General features: G+C 42.1%; 1 protein-coding gene across 3 annotated transcripts; it reads left to right on the forward strand.

The window, feature by feature from the left end:
- Positions 1 to 139: 139 nt before the first annotated feature.
- LOC120449798 (C-type lectin 37Db) lies at positions 140 to 18,218 on the forward strand. Of its 3 annotated transcripts, XM_039632440.2 has the most exons (5): positions 140 to 1,029; positions 5,400 to 5,879; positions 13,069 to 13,172; positions 16,777 to 16,885; positions 17,660 to 18,218. In XM_039632440.2, the coding sequence occupies exons 1-5, from the start codon at positions 831 to 833 to the stop codon at positions 17,908 to 17,910; spliced, it is 1,143 nt and encodes a 380-aa protein (XP_039488374.1). In that variant the 5' UTR covers positions 140 to 830; the 3' UTR covers positions 17,911 to 18,218. The 3 variants fall into 3 exon arrangements, with proteins under 3 accessions (XP_039488374.1, XP_039488375.1, XP_039488377.1); XM_039632441.1 differs by lacking the exon at positions 13,069 to 13,172 and having other exon boundaries at positions 17,660 to 17,794; XM_039632443.2 differs by lacking the exons at positions 140 to 1,029; positions 5,400 to 5,879 and adding an exon at positions 9,365 to 10,106 and having other exon boundaries at positions 17,660 to 18,216.
- Positions 18,219 to 19,230: the final 1,012 nt, after the last annotated feature.

Here is a 19,230-nt window from a genome sequence, read left to right on the forward strand (position 1 = left end):
GGGAGAGATCGGAGACGGAGACCAGAGACCAGAGACCAGAGACCGCAGATCGGGCCAGCTGACCGATCGATGGCTCGGAGAGGAGTCGAGCGAGGAACTCGTTTTAGTTGCGTTCAAACGCTTTAGTCTGTAAGTTAACACGGCGAGTGCGATCGCAGGAAAGAGCCGAGAAAATCGTGAAGCGGTGCCCCAGCCTAGATGTTAACCATTCGGCGGATCGGCCCCGAATGCGAGCAACTTTTGAGATCGGTCCACGACAGACCGACCACATAACCAATCCGCTCCAGTTCGCTCGCTCCAGTCTCCCGCTCTCGTCGAGCGCCGCGAAAGCGGAAAGAAAGTGAATTGAGTGGAGATCTGGGCGATTACTTAATCCGCGTTCGCCTTCACGACCAGCCATCGAACCCAACCGGGCTTCAAGCTCCAAACACCAAGCTCCCAATCCCAATCCGAATTCGAATTCGAGGGCGCAAATTAATGGCCCCCATTTAGAGAGCCACCCCGCCCCTTCAGCGTTGACAGTTGGGCGGCGAAAAGCATAGTATTTGAATATCAAAACTAGATCCGAGCGATACCACCAGACATTTCCCCCGATATTTTGATAATTTAGAAAGCGAAGCTGCATACCAAATAGGCCCCAGATCTAGAGACCCCCGAAAGTCCAACCTCCGTCGGTCAGTTGGCTTTCAGTTACAGCTCAAGATCGCAGGTTATAGCACACCACAGCCGCCGACTTGCTTTCCCCGGTTTTCGGTTTCGTCAAGTGCACTTTTACAACTGCAACTTTTGCTGGTGCCTAAGATCCGCGTGAAGAGTGCAAATCGGTGATCATGATCCGCCCCACGCTACTCATAGTGCTCTTTTCGCTGGCCAGCGTCGATTCCGGCCACAACACACCCGTAACCGCAATCCCGGTGGCCGAAACCGTGAGCCAGGTGCCCCACGGCTTCCAACTGGGCCCAAACAGTCACATCAGCAGCAGCGGCAATATTAGCCAGAGTGGAGGCGGAAATGGCCGCGATAAGAGAGGTGAGTACTTGGCCCCTTTGAGCCCCTTCTCCAAGTGCCCCACATTGTGGCCATCTGTGTCAGGGTCAGAGCCTCTCGGTCTCTGTGACGGACATCTTCGAGGGGCCCTCTCAATTGATTCGCAAATACTAACAATCGCTCTTGGCCAGACTGCTGCGCATCAAGCCTTTTCCTAATGTGGTCTTAAAGTGGGTGGAAACAAGTGGGTGGCATTTCAAGGGTTCTGTGGGTGGGAAAATTAATATTATTACCAAGTAACTAAGTTACCAAGTAAGTAAGTAAAGTAATATTATGCCAAATTGATGTCATTTAACCTAAGTAAACTCTCAAATAGTAGTTATATTCCGCCGTGAAGTAGCTTTATAATCAAAGCACAAAAATAGAAAAATGCATTCGCCAAAGTTTATTTTTGATATCTGTCAGAATCTGGTTTTTTGTTACTAATAGTAGAGATCATAATAGAATTTTTATTGAAAGAGAATCGGATTTGCATAAAATATCTCTACATATTAATCGCTACTATTTCTGCATACTGTTTAATATTCGATTTTCACATATGTAGTACAACAAAAAAGCTGATTTCAGCCAAAATCGTACTGGCTGTTATTAAAATGCTAATTGTGTTTCCCCTGCACCATTTGGCATTTAAAGATTTGGAATTCATAACCACATGACTGCTGACCAAGCTAATCCCAATCAAATAGATTCAAGTCGGAGACCAACTGATTTTAGAAATATTATATATTTGTATATATAGGCTGAGTGTAGTGATAACATATGTAGATGCGTTCAGTGTCCATCTTTTATTTGCAAAATATTCACACAGCAGGCAAGAAATCCAGTTTAAATCATATTTTTATCAACTTATGCGCTTCGCTGCTTGACTTTGTTTTTCAATCGGAATGCCGGCGACCTCAGAATATTAAATAAAATACAGAAAATACTGACGCATTTAAAAGAAGCACGTCAAACAGTTTCATACAAAAGCATTATGTTAGTTTGTTAAAAAAAGTTTGGTTCCATACCCCGTGACATTTTGGCCAGAACAAAAGACGCAAGAAATCAAGCACGTGCCAACAACCTTTCCCCCGCAAAAAATGGCCAAAAGATTAATGGGTCCAAATGAGTCTGAAAACAAGAGTTCAAAAACCTTTCGATGAGCCAGCATCAAAGTTACTTAATGTCCAGCAAAGAATTTTAATTTGCATTGGAAATTATAATTTGGTAGTCGTGATGTTCAGAAATTAGCCGAAGTTGTCCGAAAATAAAACAAATGCCTTATGAAATATGCAAATGCTTTTATACAAATGTAAGAATGATCTCGTGATGGTGTAGGCCTATCATCTTAAGTGGCAATTTGTCACGATAAGAAAGAGGCTTGCTTCTCGAATTAAGTTTTTGAATACTCTAATTCATTCATCAGCTTTTGCAAGTATTAAAGACAATATATAAAACAAATGTGTATATTTGAATATAAATTTGTTTAATTTGTTAATAACTATTTGTTGGCTATACTCTGCTCCGTTAGAGTATTCCCAAATGCCCATGAATAAAATTACACATGTCAGCATTGAATAAATAAATCTTTTGGGCTTTGCGGCTTGACATTGAACCACGACTGCCAACTTAAGTAAATTATGATCTAATATATCAAAGTGTGCATTTGAAAGACCGATTCTGAGGCTGAGGCACCTTGGGTGCGTCGATCAAAGAGGTTTGACCACAACTGGAAACCCGAGAGCTGCGTCACGTATACGCCGCATAGGCTGCTCATGTAATTACCCGAAATTAGAAATACAAGCCGATTGCGCAAGCGTTTGAAAAAGTATCTTTATGGAATGTGGAAGCTGCTCCACAAACAGCAAAACAGCAAAAAAACAACAGAAAAGCAGAAAAAACAAACGTTTAGCGAGCGGAATTGCGAAATCCTTTGTCTCTGGGCAACTCCTCGCAGCTAATTGACCTCTTTTCAGCCAAGCGGCAATTGCACGGCCCTCAAATAGTTGCAGTTGCAACTGCAGCCTCTAGTTGCAGCACGGAGAGTAAAGATACATTTTACGGTTCTTGGGCAGCCGCGGATTCAGATGCTGCAGCATGCTGGTGGAAATGATTTACCGCCTTGGTAGGTTTCGCCTCGTTTTTCACCCAAGGCAAAGCCAACATCCTCAGCAACATCGGAGTTGTCATGATTTATGTGGCCTGTGCGAACGGCAATTAGCCGGTCCAAGTATTTGCTATATAGTTGTTGCCCGATATAGATACACATCGGCACGGAGACACAACTGGGTCACCAAGTCGTGAAGTTATTGAATGCCCGTCGATCGACTGCTGCACAGCAAGAAAAGATCTGAAATCAATCAATTAGTTACTTTATATTGGATAAAGTTCTCTGAGTGCACTTCTGCGATCAGCGATCGGCGATTGTGTATCAGAACTCCCCTGTTCCCTTCACAACTTCTAAAGCACTTGCGGACCATCACGTTTCAGTCAAATGCTGTCAAATTTTCGATCCAATGACCAAACGCTAGGAAAATGGAGTCCAACAATGGCAGTTAATTTATCTCGCATAATGCCGGTTAACTAGCCAAGGATTGCGGCTCTTGGGGAACAATAAGTGAACAATGAACCCAAGTTTGAGTAAAATGGTCTGGCTCATTCGAGTGCGTCGAGGGCCTTTTGTTCTCGTTTCGAAGGCGACTTCAAAGTCGAAGTCTAAATCCAGCTCGATTGGTAATTAATGCGCAAATTAAAGTCTTGTTCGATGACTTGCCAGTCCGCTGGGACTTGAAGGCACCTGAGATTCTGGGCAAGTCGTTGAAAAGTACCCACATCCGCTGGATGGGGCTGAAAAATGACTCTAATTGCTCGCATTGAGTGGACTGAACTTGAAGTTATTTGGCAAGGCAGCTCAGGTGTATTTAAATCGAAATTAGTATATGTTCTTAATAAATCATCAATAATTTGACTCTTACCCAACATTTATCAATTTTGAATCAGATGAAAACAAGTTGGAATGCAAAGTGTAATGGAGTTTAAGAGTTTCCAAAAGTACTGAAAGCCCATTAAATTATATTAAAGCTATGTAATCGCTTGTTTTCCTTTCCTTTCCCAACTCAGCTTTCCAATTAGTTTCCTCACAATTTTCCCCTAATTACCGAAGACACGAACTTTCGATTAACAACCTCAGATCGGAATGAAGATCTTGGCAGTCGATTTGCCGCCAAGTGCTTCGCCCATTCAGGGAGTCCAATTTCATTAGCCGAAGGCAATCAGATAAAGGCCGAATTATCCGCGATACAAAGTCAAGTGAGCCGAGGCCTTGTTTTCGGTAATCCGGCTTTAATGTTTCACCTGACATCTCACACACTTGCAGCCCCCAAAACAACACCTACAAATCCACAAGAAAATCGCCAAAAAGCCGCTCATGTCCCCACTCAATCACGGGCAAATGTCAGGGCGGAATTTTCAAATCTTTTTGCGGCGTAATGTTGTGCTCTTGGCGGCAATGCGATAATATATATTTAAAGAAATATTAAAAACAATGCGTAAACTGCGCCATAAATGTTCATTTATTTTTATGTTTTTCTCTTTTCCCTCCGGAGATAAATTTAACCCAAAATGCCACTCAAACTAGGAGCCGACTGCTGGGCGGGGCTAATGCATCACAGGGCAGTTAGCATCGGGTATTTCGCCATCCGGGCCCAGATAATAAAACCGAAATTTATATCAATTATTTGGCAATTCCGAGCTCATCACAGGGAGCTGCGGAAACTGGAAATGGTCATAAAGCGGCTGCAATCCGCTTAAATGCCGGGCAGTAAAAGTCTTTGCCGGCCTTGACACACTTTTCGGTGGGGCGAAATAGCCAGTGATTATGGTTGGGGACCGCATTACCATATCTTCTCACTTTCATTCAGAAAACTCAAACTAGAGAGCCACGATCAAACACCATAATGGGTGGTCTTGGGATCTTCAAGGGGCTTCCCCTGATTCCTAGACTTTTGAATGATGTATGCGTGTCACTCCGAAGCCCCAACGACGTAATCAAAAATCCATCAAGCATCGTGCTCATCATGATGCCCTAACATTGATATATAACGTCACCACTTCATTGCCTAATTGAGTGCATTAACTCGCTATTAGGGTATATAGCTGTGTGATACTTGGCACAAGGGTAACCAGCCGTCGTGGGTTTTTAGTTTTTTATGTTTTCGTTTAATTACTTTATTTTCAACACCTCTACGTGGGTTGTAGTCCCGCACTTTATGTAATTACCCTTAAAAGTCAAGATACCCGACGTATTGCACAACTTTTCGGTGACCCACATGTTGGACTACTTGTTCGGTGATTAATTGATTTCCCATTTCCAGGCGCTCAACTGGATCCGGGCGAGATTGCCCGCCAGAATCAGATAACGCAGCAGATATTTGCCAACTACTTGGAGCGCCGGCTGTTTCCCAATCGCACGGCCAACCAGAAGATACCCACCATCGCGGACATCCTGCCCAAGCCAAAACCATCGCCACGACCCCGTCCTCGAGGATTCGCGGCCAGTGGAGGCGCAAACTTCAAGAGGAGCGGCGGAGGAGCTCAGAGGAATCGCCTGGCTGCTGCGGCCACCAAGAGGCAGTCCGGCTACAATCGCAAGCGACTTCGCGAGGAAGAGGAGGAGGAGGAGGAACCAGAGGAGCAGGATGTGCAGGAGCAGCGGGATCAGCAGCCGCTGGCCAACCAAGAGGACTTCGACTACGACGTGCAGGAGTCTCTGCAGAGCGTGGAATCGGAGCAGCACGATCAGTACTATGGCAACATATTCCATCGCGATCCCAGCGAGAACGAAGTCGATAATGGTGAGTAAAGATGCCCTAATGAAAACGAAGACCAGCAAAGTGTATTTAATGTATTACTATAATTTAACAACCTGCATTTCTGCTCCAAACACCATCAATCAACTTCCCATTGACCCACCCATTGATGAAGTGATCAAGCGTGGCGTTTGTGTTAAACCCTACACTTTACCTGGTGGCTGGTGGCTGGTGGCCATTAGCCACGCTGTCCATCCATCAATCCGTTTTAAATTACTTAGTTGTGTTCCAACTCGTGCTCCAGCTTTTAGCTGCATCACCACAATTATCGCATACCTTAAAATTATTTCGGCTTTTGAGCTATGTTGGCGCAATTCACTCCGTGATAAGTTGCTTTATTTTCATTCCATTTCGAGTTCATGAAAATTCCATATTGGGTGGAACTTACAATTAACGTTCCGATTCCTTTTCTGGTGTGCCTCGTTTAGGAATTTCCAACAATTACTTTCAATTTCTTTAAGTGCTATGTTTAAAATTGCTATGCGTTTTTTAAGGGTTTTAACATTGCTGCTTAAGTATATGTAAGACACTGAAATTACTCTCAACTGTTGACTTTTTTAATATCGTAGCCCTTGATTTGTATTTACATAGCTAATCCCCTTTGACTCCAATCCATATCCATATTCCACACCATTATCAGTAGTATTCCAACTCATTACCCGCACTTCTCAAGCATGGCCCTCCTTCATTATTTATTTGCATTTCGCAGCTTTTTGTTAGCACTGATCGCTTTGTCGCCTCCGGGACCACAGTGCGTATGATGAATGGCCTCGGGCTGCATATGTGTTTATATAACATATCAGACGAGCCTCGTTTTGTCTGGCTATTTACACAATTTAAAGGCGAAAAAATTGGCAAATTTATGAAGTTTTTATTTCACTTAGCCCAGGGTCGAAACTGGTTGCCATCCGTCCCTCCTTTTTCGCACCGACTCAACCCTGAGCAAAATCTTAACAAAAAAATTTACGACCACGAATCGAATCGAATGGCATCGCATCGCATCGAATTGAATCAAGACGACTTTAGAAGTAGTTCGATGACGGGATTTTATTTCGCCTAAACGTCAAACCATTCAAATTTATTACCCACACACGAGTCGAGAAAAATGTGAAACAAAAGAGCTGCCATAAAACTGAATTCGAGGAGACATTGCACCCACTTTTGGGAGTTGAGAACTAGTCGCGGATACTTTGTTAGCGAATCTTTTAAATTCAGTGCGACAGGCGCTTGAGATAAGAATTTGCGGGAGTTTTGAGAAACAAGGAAGTGAATAATCGCATCTTCAGAGAAATAAACTGCTTTTTGTTTGCTGTTATCCACGTTTGTTCCATTTTTGTACAAATACAGAACACAATTTTTTTAATAAACAAACTTAGAAGTCCCCAACTGAAATTGGTACGAGTTATCTAGTTCAACAAACTACTTTTATCACATTCATGGCTCAAAAGCTTATTTTAAATTAGCATACAAAAGGTGATTTCTAATTTCCATTCCATTAGCGTCATACGAAGTGTAAAAGCATAGGGTTGAATTTCCATCAGAGGCCATTCATTGCGTAGACTGTGATCAAGGTTTCCTAGCAAATTTGTTTTTGGGGGATTCACCCGCGTCGAATCACATTCAGTGGCGTCTCTCGATTCCAAGAATGGTTTTACAAAATCTATTTTCGGTAAAATATGCAAATGACCAAAGGTTTTCAGCCACTTACTTATTATATCATTATGATGGTTAAACCTAATATCAATTAAGGTTTTTTAATTTTTGTAAATTGCGTCGCAAGTTCGCTTCGGTGAATCCCGGCACAAAAACCTCAAAGAACCTCAAAGTCCATCACATGTGGCCTTGTCTTCAGGTGGATAGCAATGATCTCGTTGCCTATATACATGTTCATTCTGATCTCGTCTTTAATCTGGTTTTGGATAGTAAAACGACTCAGTAGTAAAACTACTTAAATCTGAAAATCTGCTGCTCTGAATCGTATCTTGATTACCGAAGCCCTGTTTCCAATTAATTAATTAGTCCACCCATGAAGAACAGCGACGCTGTAGCGATGCCGCTTACAAGATGTCCAATGAGGTAAAAAATTAATTTAAAACACGTATTCAGCCTGAAAACAGAGAAAAAAGGCCAACCGGGCGACAACATAAAGTTGTTTTTCATGCAAAATGCAACAAGTGTCTGGCACTTGATTTTTGGACTTGGTTTTTGGATTTCTTCACAAACTGCGGCTGTTGCAGATGAGTATTCCACTGGCTCTTTGCGTTTTCCATTTGCGATTGGAATTTTTGAACCTTTTTGCTGCTGACATTTTCCGCAAAAAGTTGTCAATAGTTTTTGTCCCCTTCGGCGGCACTATCAATTTTATGGCCGAATCTTAATCGCCGACTCTGTGTTTTATGAACTTAATGAATTTACAATTTGGCAAAGAACTTCAGGCTTTAAGCGCAAACTTTTCGCTATTGCCATTTTATAAGGTATTCAACAAAAACAGTAGCTTTATTTTAACGATTGAAAAAAGCTCACTTAAAATTTTTATTTAAATAACATCTATCTGCATCTCTAAAACCCACCTACTGACGTTTAAAAATACATATGTATCTGCATTATCCCACCGTTTATCTTCACATCACTGCTACGTGATCGCTGACAAACATCGCGTATACGTCATGTGTGACCGTAAGGCAAGAAACAAGCCAGCATTCGCTGAATGAAAAGCAGTTGGAGTTGAACAATCTAAGCCAAAAACTAGTTCATCATCTGCATCCCAAGGTCGCCGCATAGAAATTTGGCCGGCAACAGCGAGAAGTGAAGTTTGCTGCTTCGGCCCAGTTTATTCGCCTACCAAATTCGAGATGCCCACATTTGAGATGCACCCAATTCTGGGAGAAAATTGCGTAATCCGAGTACCCAGATCAAATCAAATAAGATGAGATGAGATGAGATGAGAACAGAGCAGTTCGGTGAAATCGAGAACCCCAGACCGCAGAAGTGAAACCAGAATTCTACAAATTATTCCACTTCGCAGCTGGTACGCGGTAGTTGCAGAGTATGTTAAATGAACCACGATTTATGCGAATTCTTTTGTTTTATGTGTAGCCAATTTATATTTTACTTAATTAGCCCGTGAGTCAATGGTATTTCTTGGCACAGTTCTTCCGGGTAGACCAACAGAAGAAGAGATTCCTTGCAAAAGAATGATACCTATTGATGATACCCATTTATCTACTATAAATTTATCTACCATAAAGTTAGCAAAGATATGGTTTTGTTATACTTTTATGAATAATCTTGGGCTGTCGGGTATCGCATATTCGAGCCACTAAACTGGAGCGTTCTCATAAAAGGTTTGGTGTTCATTTCACGTCACAGCTCACCTTGGTGCGGCTTCGGATTCGGATTCAGATTTGGATGCCGAAGCGGCTTCAGATGCGACTGGAGCTCTCGATCTCCAGCTGGGGTTGTGTCAAGTGTTTGACAAACAACCGCAAATGTCCGCCGACCGCTGACTGCCGAACGCTGACCATGTCCATATATAACACGTATGGCCGATCTCGGCTGATGTTAATCTTTCGGGCTTCGATTCGAATCGTTTTTTTCTTTTTTGCAAGCAAACAAGTTGGTCTTCGCGTCGGAGATCTTGGGCTCTCTCAAACCAGTTAGCCAGCTGAAGAGTGTGCTCTTCTCCGAGAGAGATACCCCCGAAACCGCCGACGGAATTCTGCCTTGGTTTGAGCCAAGTTGGGACGAAAGAGTTAGTTCTTCGACAGCCGACGGTCAGTTTGGGCGCACGCCGGCGCACACCGTTTAACCACGATCCAAAATCAGTAGTTTCCGTCTGCGCATTTAGCCAACTTTCGATTTCATGCGATAAGCATCTATTTGTATTTAAAATAATTCATAATTCGAAACAGAATAATCAACGGCCACCGAGAAAGATATGCGTTGAAATTCAAAAGCGAAATTTGTACGATACGCATTTACAGATATTTTACGGAATTTTCAGGGTAAAAGTGTGCGGAAGTGTGTAGAGCAAAAAACAACATTTACATATTACTATAGCTCATACATAAAATATCAAATATTTTCAAATCCACAACCAAGCATTCAACATGCAAAAGTATTTCGTTCTGTCTGTGATAATCTCCCTCCAACTGCTGTGCCTTTTGGACAGGACACTGGCATCGCCGCCCAAAGGATCTGGTCCTGTAGCTGGTATGTTTTAATCTGGAAAATCTGATAAGTAAACCATTGCATAACGCAAACTTTTAAGGAATCCTGCACGAACATCGGTGGCAAAGAGCCAACTCACTTTCACTTTCTCAAATTGGTTGGTCGGTTGGTTAACTGGGATGTGTGAAGTTGGGCAGCTAACTTAATCGGGGGAGTTTTAAGCCGAAATGGATGATGTTTAGACAGCTACCGAATTCCATTTTAATTTATCGCGGGCTCTCTCCGTTTTTGGGCCAATCGATTTGTTTTGCCTTTTCTGGTTTGGCCATTCGGTTCGAAATTAGTCACATGCTTTTTGTGCACCTGTCTGCATTTTATTGCCTTTACTGTTGTCCGTTGAAATGTTTGCAATAAAACAAACCATTTCGTTGACACAAACAACTCGTCAAGGGAGTAAATGAATGCATGCAAAATCCAATATAAATCACTGGTAGAGGAAATCAGGCGCCATTAAGGTTGCAATCAAAGTGAATTATTTAAATGAAGGTCAGGGTAAAATGTATACAGCACAATCAATAAGGATTAAACAAAAGATGATAAACGTACACACTGCACTGTAAAAAACCTTGGCCAGTAGCGAGGTCCTTCATAAATATTATAGATACAAAGTTTTAGCTAATCTTCACTTTGCAACTTCTTAAATAATTGCCATCAGAGCAGAAAATTAATAAAACCTAATCACAGCTATTAAATCCACGCAAAAACACATTTAATTATACAACAAATTCTTTGTCTGCTGGCGTGTTTAAATAAATTAGCATAAAACACGAAATTGTTCTTCTGCAGAGATGTGTATACTAATTTATAAGGAAGCGGCTCTGACAATCTGTTTGAATATCAGTTTAATGATGACAAAAAGTTAAGAATATAAAGGATACATCACTTCGAAACTGGTTTATAATCGTCAAGATAAATCGCCTTTCATCGTATGGTGTTTGCTTTGAAAATTAATAAACAATCAAAATATCTCATCTTTGAAGTTGATTAGCGAATGAAAGCTGCATGCAAATTTCATGTTTGTTCGGATCCTAATCAATTTGGCACCTTTAATTCGTTTCAAGTCAGAGAAGTTGGCTTTGAGGAGCAGGAAAAGCTTGGCTGGCAAACCATTTAACCGGTCTCCATGGGAGGAGTATTAATTAGCAGAGAAGGCTTAATTTTATGATGCAACACTTGCAAAAACTGCTTATGAAAACTGCAGAATGCAGTAAAAGTGTGGGATTTAAATTAAAAGTAAGAGGCGCTAAAATTGGATTACACAACTAAGGGAATCACCAAGTCAGACTGAAAATGAATGAAACAGGCTTCGCCATAAAACTATTAAACCAACCCCTATCATTAACACTAATCATAAACTTATCTGTAAAAGTATACACTTTTAAGAACAGCTTTTCGCTGAGTTTGCTGTTAAATAGCAAGACGCCAGAAAGCAAAACTCCCGCCAAATTTCTGCATTGTTCAAGCCATTCTCCAAACGCCTTTGTGCATTGTTTACGATGGAGTCGAAATGTTAACTGCTTTTTGTATACGTTTTCACACGGACTTGGCCCGATGCCCAAAGTAAATTTATTTCTTTTCGGAGTGAATCGCATGTCACTACGCCCCCTTTATAAATCAGCCGCCTTCGACAATCGCCATCAACATAAAACAAAACTCAGCAAGGTCTTCGCTGAGCGGCACACATGGCGTATGATTAATTAATAAACATTAGCGCAAAGACAGTTACGAGACAAAAGGGAAACCGTTTCGGTTTCGGTTTCTTTCGCATAGAACATAGAGCGTAAGTGACCTTCACATACTTCAGATCAAACAAAAGTTTGGCCGGACCCTGACTCACGAATCCGAAATGAGTTCTAGTTCAATTTGGACCGCCGTTTGTGCGTCGGATTATGTTTGAGTCGATGGGACAAGTCGAACAGGTTCTTGGATATTTCCTAAGAGGAACAAGTTCCCAGCGCATATGTTTCCCCTTGACATCTGGACATCTGGACAGACTTTCATAACTCAATTCGGCGGGCAACAAACATTTCGCCCATCGTTCGCAATTAGTCTTAAAGTCTTCGTCCACTTGATCTCTAATATGTCTGTTTAAGGTGCGTTCGGCACTTAAAATCACAAATTAAGAATGGTTTTATGCGACAGCCAATTAGTCAGGGATCCTATAGAGATGAGTCAAACGAAAAGTGAAAGAATACAGGAAAGAACTTCGCTCCCAATTAGACTCTAATTTATAATCAGCTCTATAATTTATGGTCATTTTCTTTTTTGTCTTTCGTCTTCGGCATTTATAGACGACTTACGATCAAGTGAGAATCAAGCACAAGGCAACCTACGTAATAAATGTTTATGGCCCAAAAGAATCGCGCGTCAACGGTTTTTGGGCGTTTAAATGGCGGAGCAAACCAGTTTAAGTCCTTTAAATTTTACGAACTAACCAAACGTTTTTTAAGTGTCACACAAACCAGATATTCAAAACTTCATTTATAGAAATTTTATTACTAAAATTGTATAAACTTTAAATTCGCCAACAAAAACCTCCAGTTGGTCAGAAACGAGGAGGAACTCTAAGAAAACTTAGAGCCCAAAAGGGCAAACTAAAAAGAATGTGGCTCAATATTACGTAAAAATATATATACATATCAGTAATACAAAAGATAAATTTGATTCCTTATGATAAAATACAAAAGATAAATTTGATACTTTATGATAAAATATATTCAAGATATTATTTTCCGCATGTAAGATATTTGATATTTTATTTTTGGCCTGTAATATATTTCATATTTTATGTTCTGCCTGTAACATAAGGAAGCGGTTCTCCATTATCCTTAAGTCGAAGCCGTCACGAAGCCCATTTGTGCCTCGTTTTTTTGTTGTTAATTCAGTTAAGACCGTTGATTCCTGCAAGCCACTAATCCCCATCCTTCCCGATCCCTATTTTTAGACTGCCCCAACTGCGTGGACGAGTCGCAGTACACGCCGAACAAGTGGACGATGCCGCTGCTGAAGCTCGGAGAGAAGCGCTACTACCTGGGCATCTTCTTCAAGGTGAGCCGCATTCCACGCCCCACAAAACGGTCCATAGTCATAAGACGACACACCGAATGCAACTGACCCAACGGCCAACGGAGATGCAGTCCGGTTTGAAGTCTCCGGTTTCTCAGCTGCCGTTGATTGCAAGATGCTTGCATATGGAATATTGCAGCAGGGGCGGCACAAGAGGCTTAGCTCTTCTGAGTATTACACTGTTCAGCAGGTTTTGGGTTTCTTTACTCGCGCAAATGAAACTTTTACTTTTACTAGGGCTTTCTGGTGAAAGATATAAGATCTGGCAGAAACCATTCGTCTGTAGAAACTCGTGTTCAATGCAATTTGCTAGTAGATATCATAACCTCGCCTCAGAACGTAAACCAAAGTCATGTTTCAAATCAAAGCTGATTACAGAAACATAAAACCAAATTGTCCATGAATGAAAATATCTAGGGTATCAGAAAGAGGCCCTTGCTCGGCCACGGATGGGTGGATACCGTAAAATGGATAACAAAGCGGCTATTCGTGTTAAAAACAAATTAGTCAAAGCATCAAAAAGGCGTTCACATCAAAAGACCGCTATGGAATCGGTCCACAGGTCGTATGAGTAATAGAAAGAGATACTAAAGTTGGACATATTACTGGTTCGACGTCAAACTGAATTATATTTTCATATTCATAAGCTGCACAGCAGAGTCTCCTTGAACTTTAAAGGTAGTGCCATAAAATTAAAACTGCTTCACCATTGTAAAACTAATAAGATGCATATCGCTTGAGTTAATCAATGGGTGTAGCCTTTCAGGAAGGGGTTAAGTTGGATTTATAGAGGTTAAATTGGTGGATTGATGGATTTGCAAGCTTGTCATCAACATTTTGCGAACTATACATTTTGGCTAGTATGGTTTGATGTTAGGTGATCCAGCTAATTTGAAGAATTAATGAACATTCCAAAGACGCCAATAAATGCAATAAATGTATCAGTCAGAAACCAGAATGTAATCTTCCCAACGCATACCTTTTAATCTCTCAATTGCTTGGCATAATAAAAATGTTGTCATTAATTTCTATGGCAAAGCGATGACAAATAAATCTCCACATTTTTAATTCGACATTTGAGCGCCTTAATTGCAGCGAACAGCAGAAAGCAAATAAATAAATATTTAATCAACTTTCGTTGCATGTTTTGGTTTATGAACGGTTCTGAGTGAGCGTGTAAATAAAGCAATTCCGTTTGGAATTTGCCGGCGGATAAACAAAGAAATGAATTAATTATTGGCTCGTTAATTAACAAATAAACATCCATCTCCCTCTAAACAGGCGTTTCCAAAATCCATAAATATTCCCAAATTTGTTTCTTCTAACGGTACCTCGCCTTCTAACCACATCTCCCATCCCACTCACTCCAACAGCTCCAGTTGCCCAGCCAATTGTCAATGCGATTAAATTTTAAGCATCTCGAAAACTCACAAGGTTGGCACTTTAATTCGATTTATTTGATCTTACCCTATCTGGAATAGGTATGCAGCCTTTAAAATGTTATCTATCTCTTATATAATTTGAATACTTATTGTTATTAACTAAATTACTTGGCTTTTAATTAGAGATCGACGTAGGAATGATAATTCCAGTTCAACGTTCTTCTTTATCTATGGATTTACATATGAATATTCATTGTTATTGCCATTATCTTTACGACTTTTAAATTATTATAATTAGTGAGTTTTAACGGCTTTCATTAACTAATAATAGCTTTCAAGAGCATTTTCAAGTTCGTTGCGCAGATCGGAAAGTTCAAATATTTAATTATTAGATTTCTGTTTTCTGTTTCTGTTTTCATACGTTCGAGTTAATTAACCAGGCTTATCAATTCCAAAGTGTTTTCCGATTGTTTATGGGAATATCTAATTAGGAATCCCAAAGTTCGTTCATTCTGCCTTTTTTTTCGCTCTTTTTTTTTCAGCTGTGCCACAATGTTATGCAACACATATGAGCAATTTAATGCAAATTCATTTCGCGTGTAAATATGCAAATGAAGCAATTAACTTCTTTTTGGCCAAAATAAGGCCTGACAACCGCACAGCGCCGGTCGCTGGCAATAATGTCATTTGCACTTCACGCAGGCGCAAATCAAATCAAACTAATTGAGAGACACACCTGGGCAACTGGAAAAGGGGGGAAGGGGGATTGGGTGGCCAAAAGGGGGGTATGTGCTAAGGTAGCAGTGCTAATGACATTAACAGCCTGGCCAACACCTTGTTGCCACTCAATTGAGTTTTGTGTAAACTTCAGTCGCCTAATTGATTTCACAGAGTTTGTGGGCTGCAATTTGATTAGCCCAAAAGCGGTTGCCTAATGTTCGAGCACAGAGTTGAATTTGATATTTTACAAAATATAATTAAGTTATACAAGTGTGTGGGAGTATCAGCAGTTCAGTACTACATGCTTATAGAGGCTTTTACAAAAGACTTTCAAACTCCTAATGAGCTTTTGCTTATGCTCAAATTCATTGACCCCGGAGTAATCACAATATTTGTGCCCAAGCACAGACTTTCTTTGTGCGTTAGCCTGGTCGAAACCCTGACAACCTTTGAAATTACTTTTAGCGCTCTTTATTCGCCTTGCCAAAATCACAGTGCCAGTCAGACAAAGCACTGACCCTCTGCAGTTTCCCTGACAGCCATTCTGGGCCATTAAAAGAGGACGCAAGGCGGGCTTTGTTACCCAGTTTCACCTCGGCACACCAAACTAATTGACTCCTCGGCGGGGCGGGATGAATCTTTTACAGCCCAATAAACACTTCCAGGCGAAAGACAAGTGAAGGCATTAAACACCTTCCCTCTTCCGTCTTCCGCCAACATGTGGCACATGTGGCATGTCAGGATGGCAGGATGCCACATCCTCGCAGCTGCCGCTTTATTCGCGCACAATTACGGCTAATACAATTAAAGCCAAGTTAATGGCGGAAACAGAGAGGTGAAAGCAGAGCAGCAGCATGCAGGACGGATAGTTGCGTAATCGATTTATGTGCGGGAGTTGCATGGCCCCCAAACCAAAGCAAACTGTATGATTTTTTGCAGCCATCCATTCCTGCTAATGACCAATGGCCAGAGTCCATTAGAGGTAATTGAATATGTTGTTTTGGGGGGCGGACAGAACAGGATATGGCTATTCGCCACGTAGTCCGCAAAACAATTCAGATTCAGATTCGGATGCCAGTCTCGATTCCGATAACGTTTAGATGGGCCAACCGCATCAGATACAGAAACCAACACTAATTGGCTACAATCCCAGCCAGATCCAGAGATAAACTCAATTTCCATGCGAATGCGTGACCAATGCCGCCCCTTTTCACACATGTACTCCTATAGTACTGCCGCAAAAAAACAGGAGCAACAAATCTGGCCGAGTTTTATTGACAAGTGTCGTTTGGAGGACCGAGATTGAATGGCACCTTTCAGTGGCGGCTGGATTGAGATCTCTCGACTCGGAAACTGGGTCAACCGATTGCGCAAACACAATTATATAATCTTTAACTTGCCATGCATCTTAAATTCAATTCAATTCAATTCCATTCAATGCAATTCGATGTGTGTTCAACTTTATGTGTGTTTTTCTATTGCAGGCAAACTGGTTCAAAGCCACACAATACTGCCGGTACCACGGCATGCATCTGGCCAGCATTTCATCACAGGAAGAGAACGATAGACTGGAGAAGCACATACGTGACTTTGGTAAGTTGGCAGGTGATTAAGGTGCGAACTTGGAGGCAATCGAGAATGGTGCTTCTCATATGAGTGCTGTTTGCCAAAGTTTATTTCCCAGCCATGGGGTTGGTCAACTAACATCATTTTGAATACGATTCAACTTTCCACGGAGCATACATTTAAAGATACTAAATCACTTAAGGAAGACTAACCAGATTTGAAATCAGCTTGTAATAATGAGTATCAACTAGTCCGCAGGGTAGGCTCAGCCCTCTTCGTGAGTGGGCGTGGCTCTTGCCCATGGCCCTGCGGCGGTCAGCTTTCAACAAAAATGCGCAACATTCACTTTTCCGTTTGTCTGTTTCTATTGCCATGTGTGTTTTGTGGCGATTTATGCAATGGAAAGTGCACCGGAGTTCGTTACTCCAGCTCCAACTCGAAGTCTAACTGGAGCTCCAGGTCCCAATCTCCCATTCCCCAGCTCGACCCCTTCCCAATGGGTTTTCGGTTACCGACTTCCGTGTATTGTGGCACTAGAAAGTCCACTGAAAGTGCGCTCCGGTTCATTCCTGCGGCTTTTGCAAATGCTTTTGTTTGCTGGCCACCGGCTCTTTTGTCATATTGATCGGATTTGCAAGCGATTTCAGTTGTTGCACATCGAGTAGTCTGTTGTGAATGCAGTTGTGCAGCTGTCAAATACCAGAGTTTTGTCACGGCAAAGATGTTTCGATTGGCTCCATCAGGCAGTCGAAAGACTCAACTTAACGGAGAGTAATTAAATCAATTTGATTTCATTTCCAGGCCTGGGCCACGAACATTTCTGGATTTCCGGCACGGACCTGGCCGACGAGGGCAACTTCTTCTGGATGGCCACCGGCAGACCCATCACATTCACCAACTGGAACGCCGGAGAGCCCAACAATTTCCGGTACGAGAACGGCGAGGAGGAGAACTGCCTGGAGCTGTGGAACCGCGATGGCAAGGGGCTCAAGTGGAACGACTCGCCCTGCAGCTTCGAGACCTACTTCGTCTGCGAGGTGCAGCCCAACTAGAGGGTATCTCCGATCCGGGCATCCGGGCATCTGGGCATCCGGAATCCGCACCCTTATCCGTACTCCACTTGCGACCAAGTGATTAACTGGTTGGGTTGAACTGGCCTTTGCTGGGTGATTACTCCGGCGACCCTGTCACGAATGTGAATGTGAGTGTGAATGTTCATCTCGAACATTCCACTCACCGCTGAAAGATCTAAATTCGCGTATTCTTAGCGTAGCTGCGTAAGTGTATAAAATTCTTGTTGATAATTAGCTAGTAAACTAATTAAATTATGCTAGGATCGCTTGTATTTTCTCATGTAAAATATGAATAAAATGTATCTTAAAAACTAGACATCTACAAACGCAGTTGTCTCTCGTAGTCATTTTGTTACAGAGGTAAGCTTGAAGGATTAGTATTCGCCATTTTAATGAGCTTTACATATTTTTTGCCACTCTTTTTAATTGGCCTAATAGTGGGCATCTATATGTGCTTTAATCTCAAAAACGATATCCATCATAGCTTTCGCATTTTGGGCAAAACAAGCTCATCATTTAATCGCCGTTTCCCTTTTTCCCATGGGGTGCAACGGTGCGTATGAGCAATCCATTTTGAACAGCACCGCATACCGCACCCCCACCACCGCCCTCCTTTCCCCTCGCTCGGTAATCTTGTTTCGCCATAATGCGCGCAAATAAAACTGAAAGTGCCTGTCAGCAGATATACCCGAAGTTCTGTGCTCTCTTTTTGCCTGAATTTTTCTCCTGGGGAATGCAGCCACCTGTCTGTGTGGCAACTAAACAAAACTACTGCCGATGGGATAATCAGCTGGAGAGGAAAGCCGAGAGGACTCGTCAGCTTCGAGATTTCCATCCTTGATTGACTTTGTTCTGCTCCAGTGACGAGAGAAGAGCTTTTCGCGAACATTGTTGCAAGCGATTCGCGACTTGGCGTTCGTCCTATTGTCCTATTGTCCTCTTATCCCAGTGGGTACCCCTCCTCTCGTCCTGTCCCGCCAAAGTGTCCTCGTGTCCAGCTGTTTGCCAGGACTCCCCACCGCATCTCTCTCCTCATCCTCGAGACGGTCGCCGCCGGCAAGGGCTAGTCACAAAAAACAGGACCCAGGGAAACACACGGGATACTCCCGCTTCGCCAAGAGCCAGGATAAGAGAGGACATGCGCAGGAGCGAGTGAAAGAGAGGATGCGAAAGGAGAAATCAGCTGGGAAATCATCAGGACTTTTAAATTTCAATCTAAAGGCAATGCAATGGGGTATTTCGAAGCCATGTTGCTTTATGGAGAAATGGTGATTATGATGTGTAAGAATTCCTTTCACA

This window comes from Drosophila santomea, chromosome 3L (genome assembly GCF_016746245.2).
Source record: "Drosophila santomea strain STO CAGO 1482 chromosome 3L, Prin_Dsan_1.1, whole genome shotgun sequence".
NCBI classification, from domain to species: Eukaryota; Metazoa; Arthropoda; class Insecta; order Diptera; family Drosophilidae; genus Drosophila; species Drosophila santomea.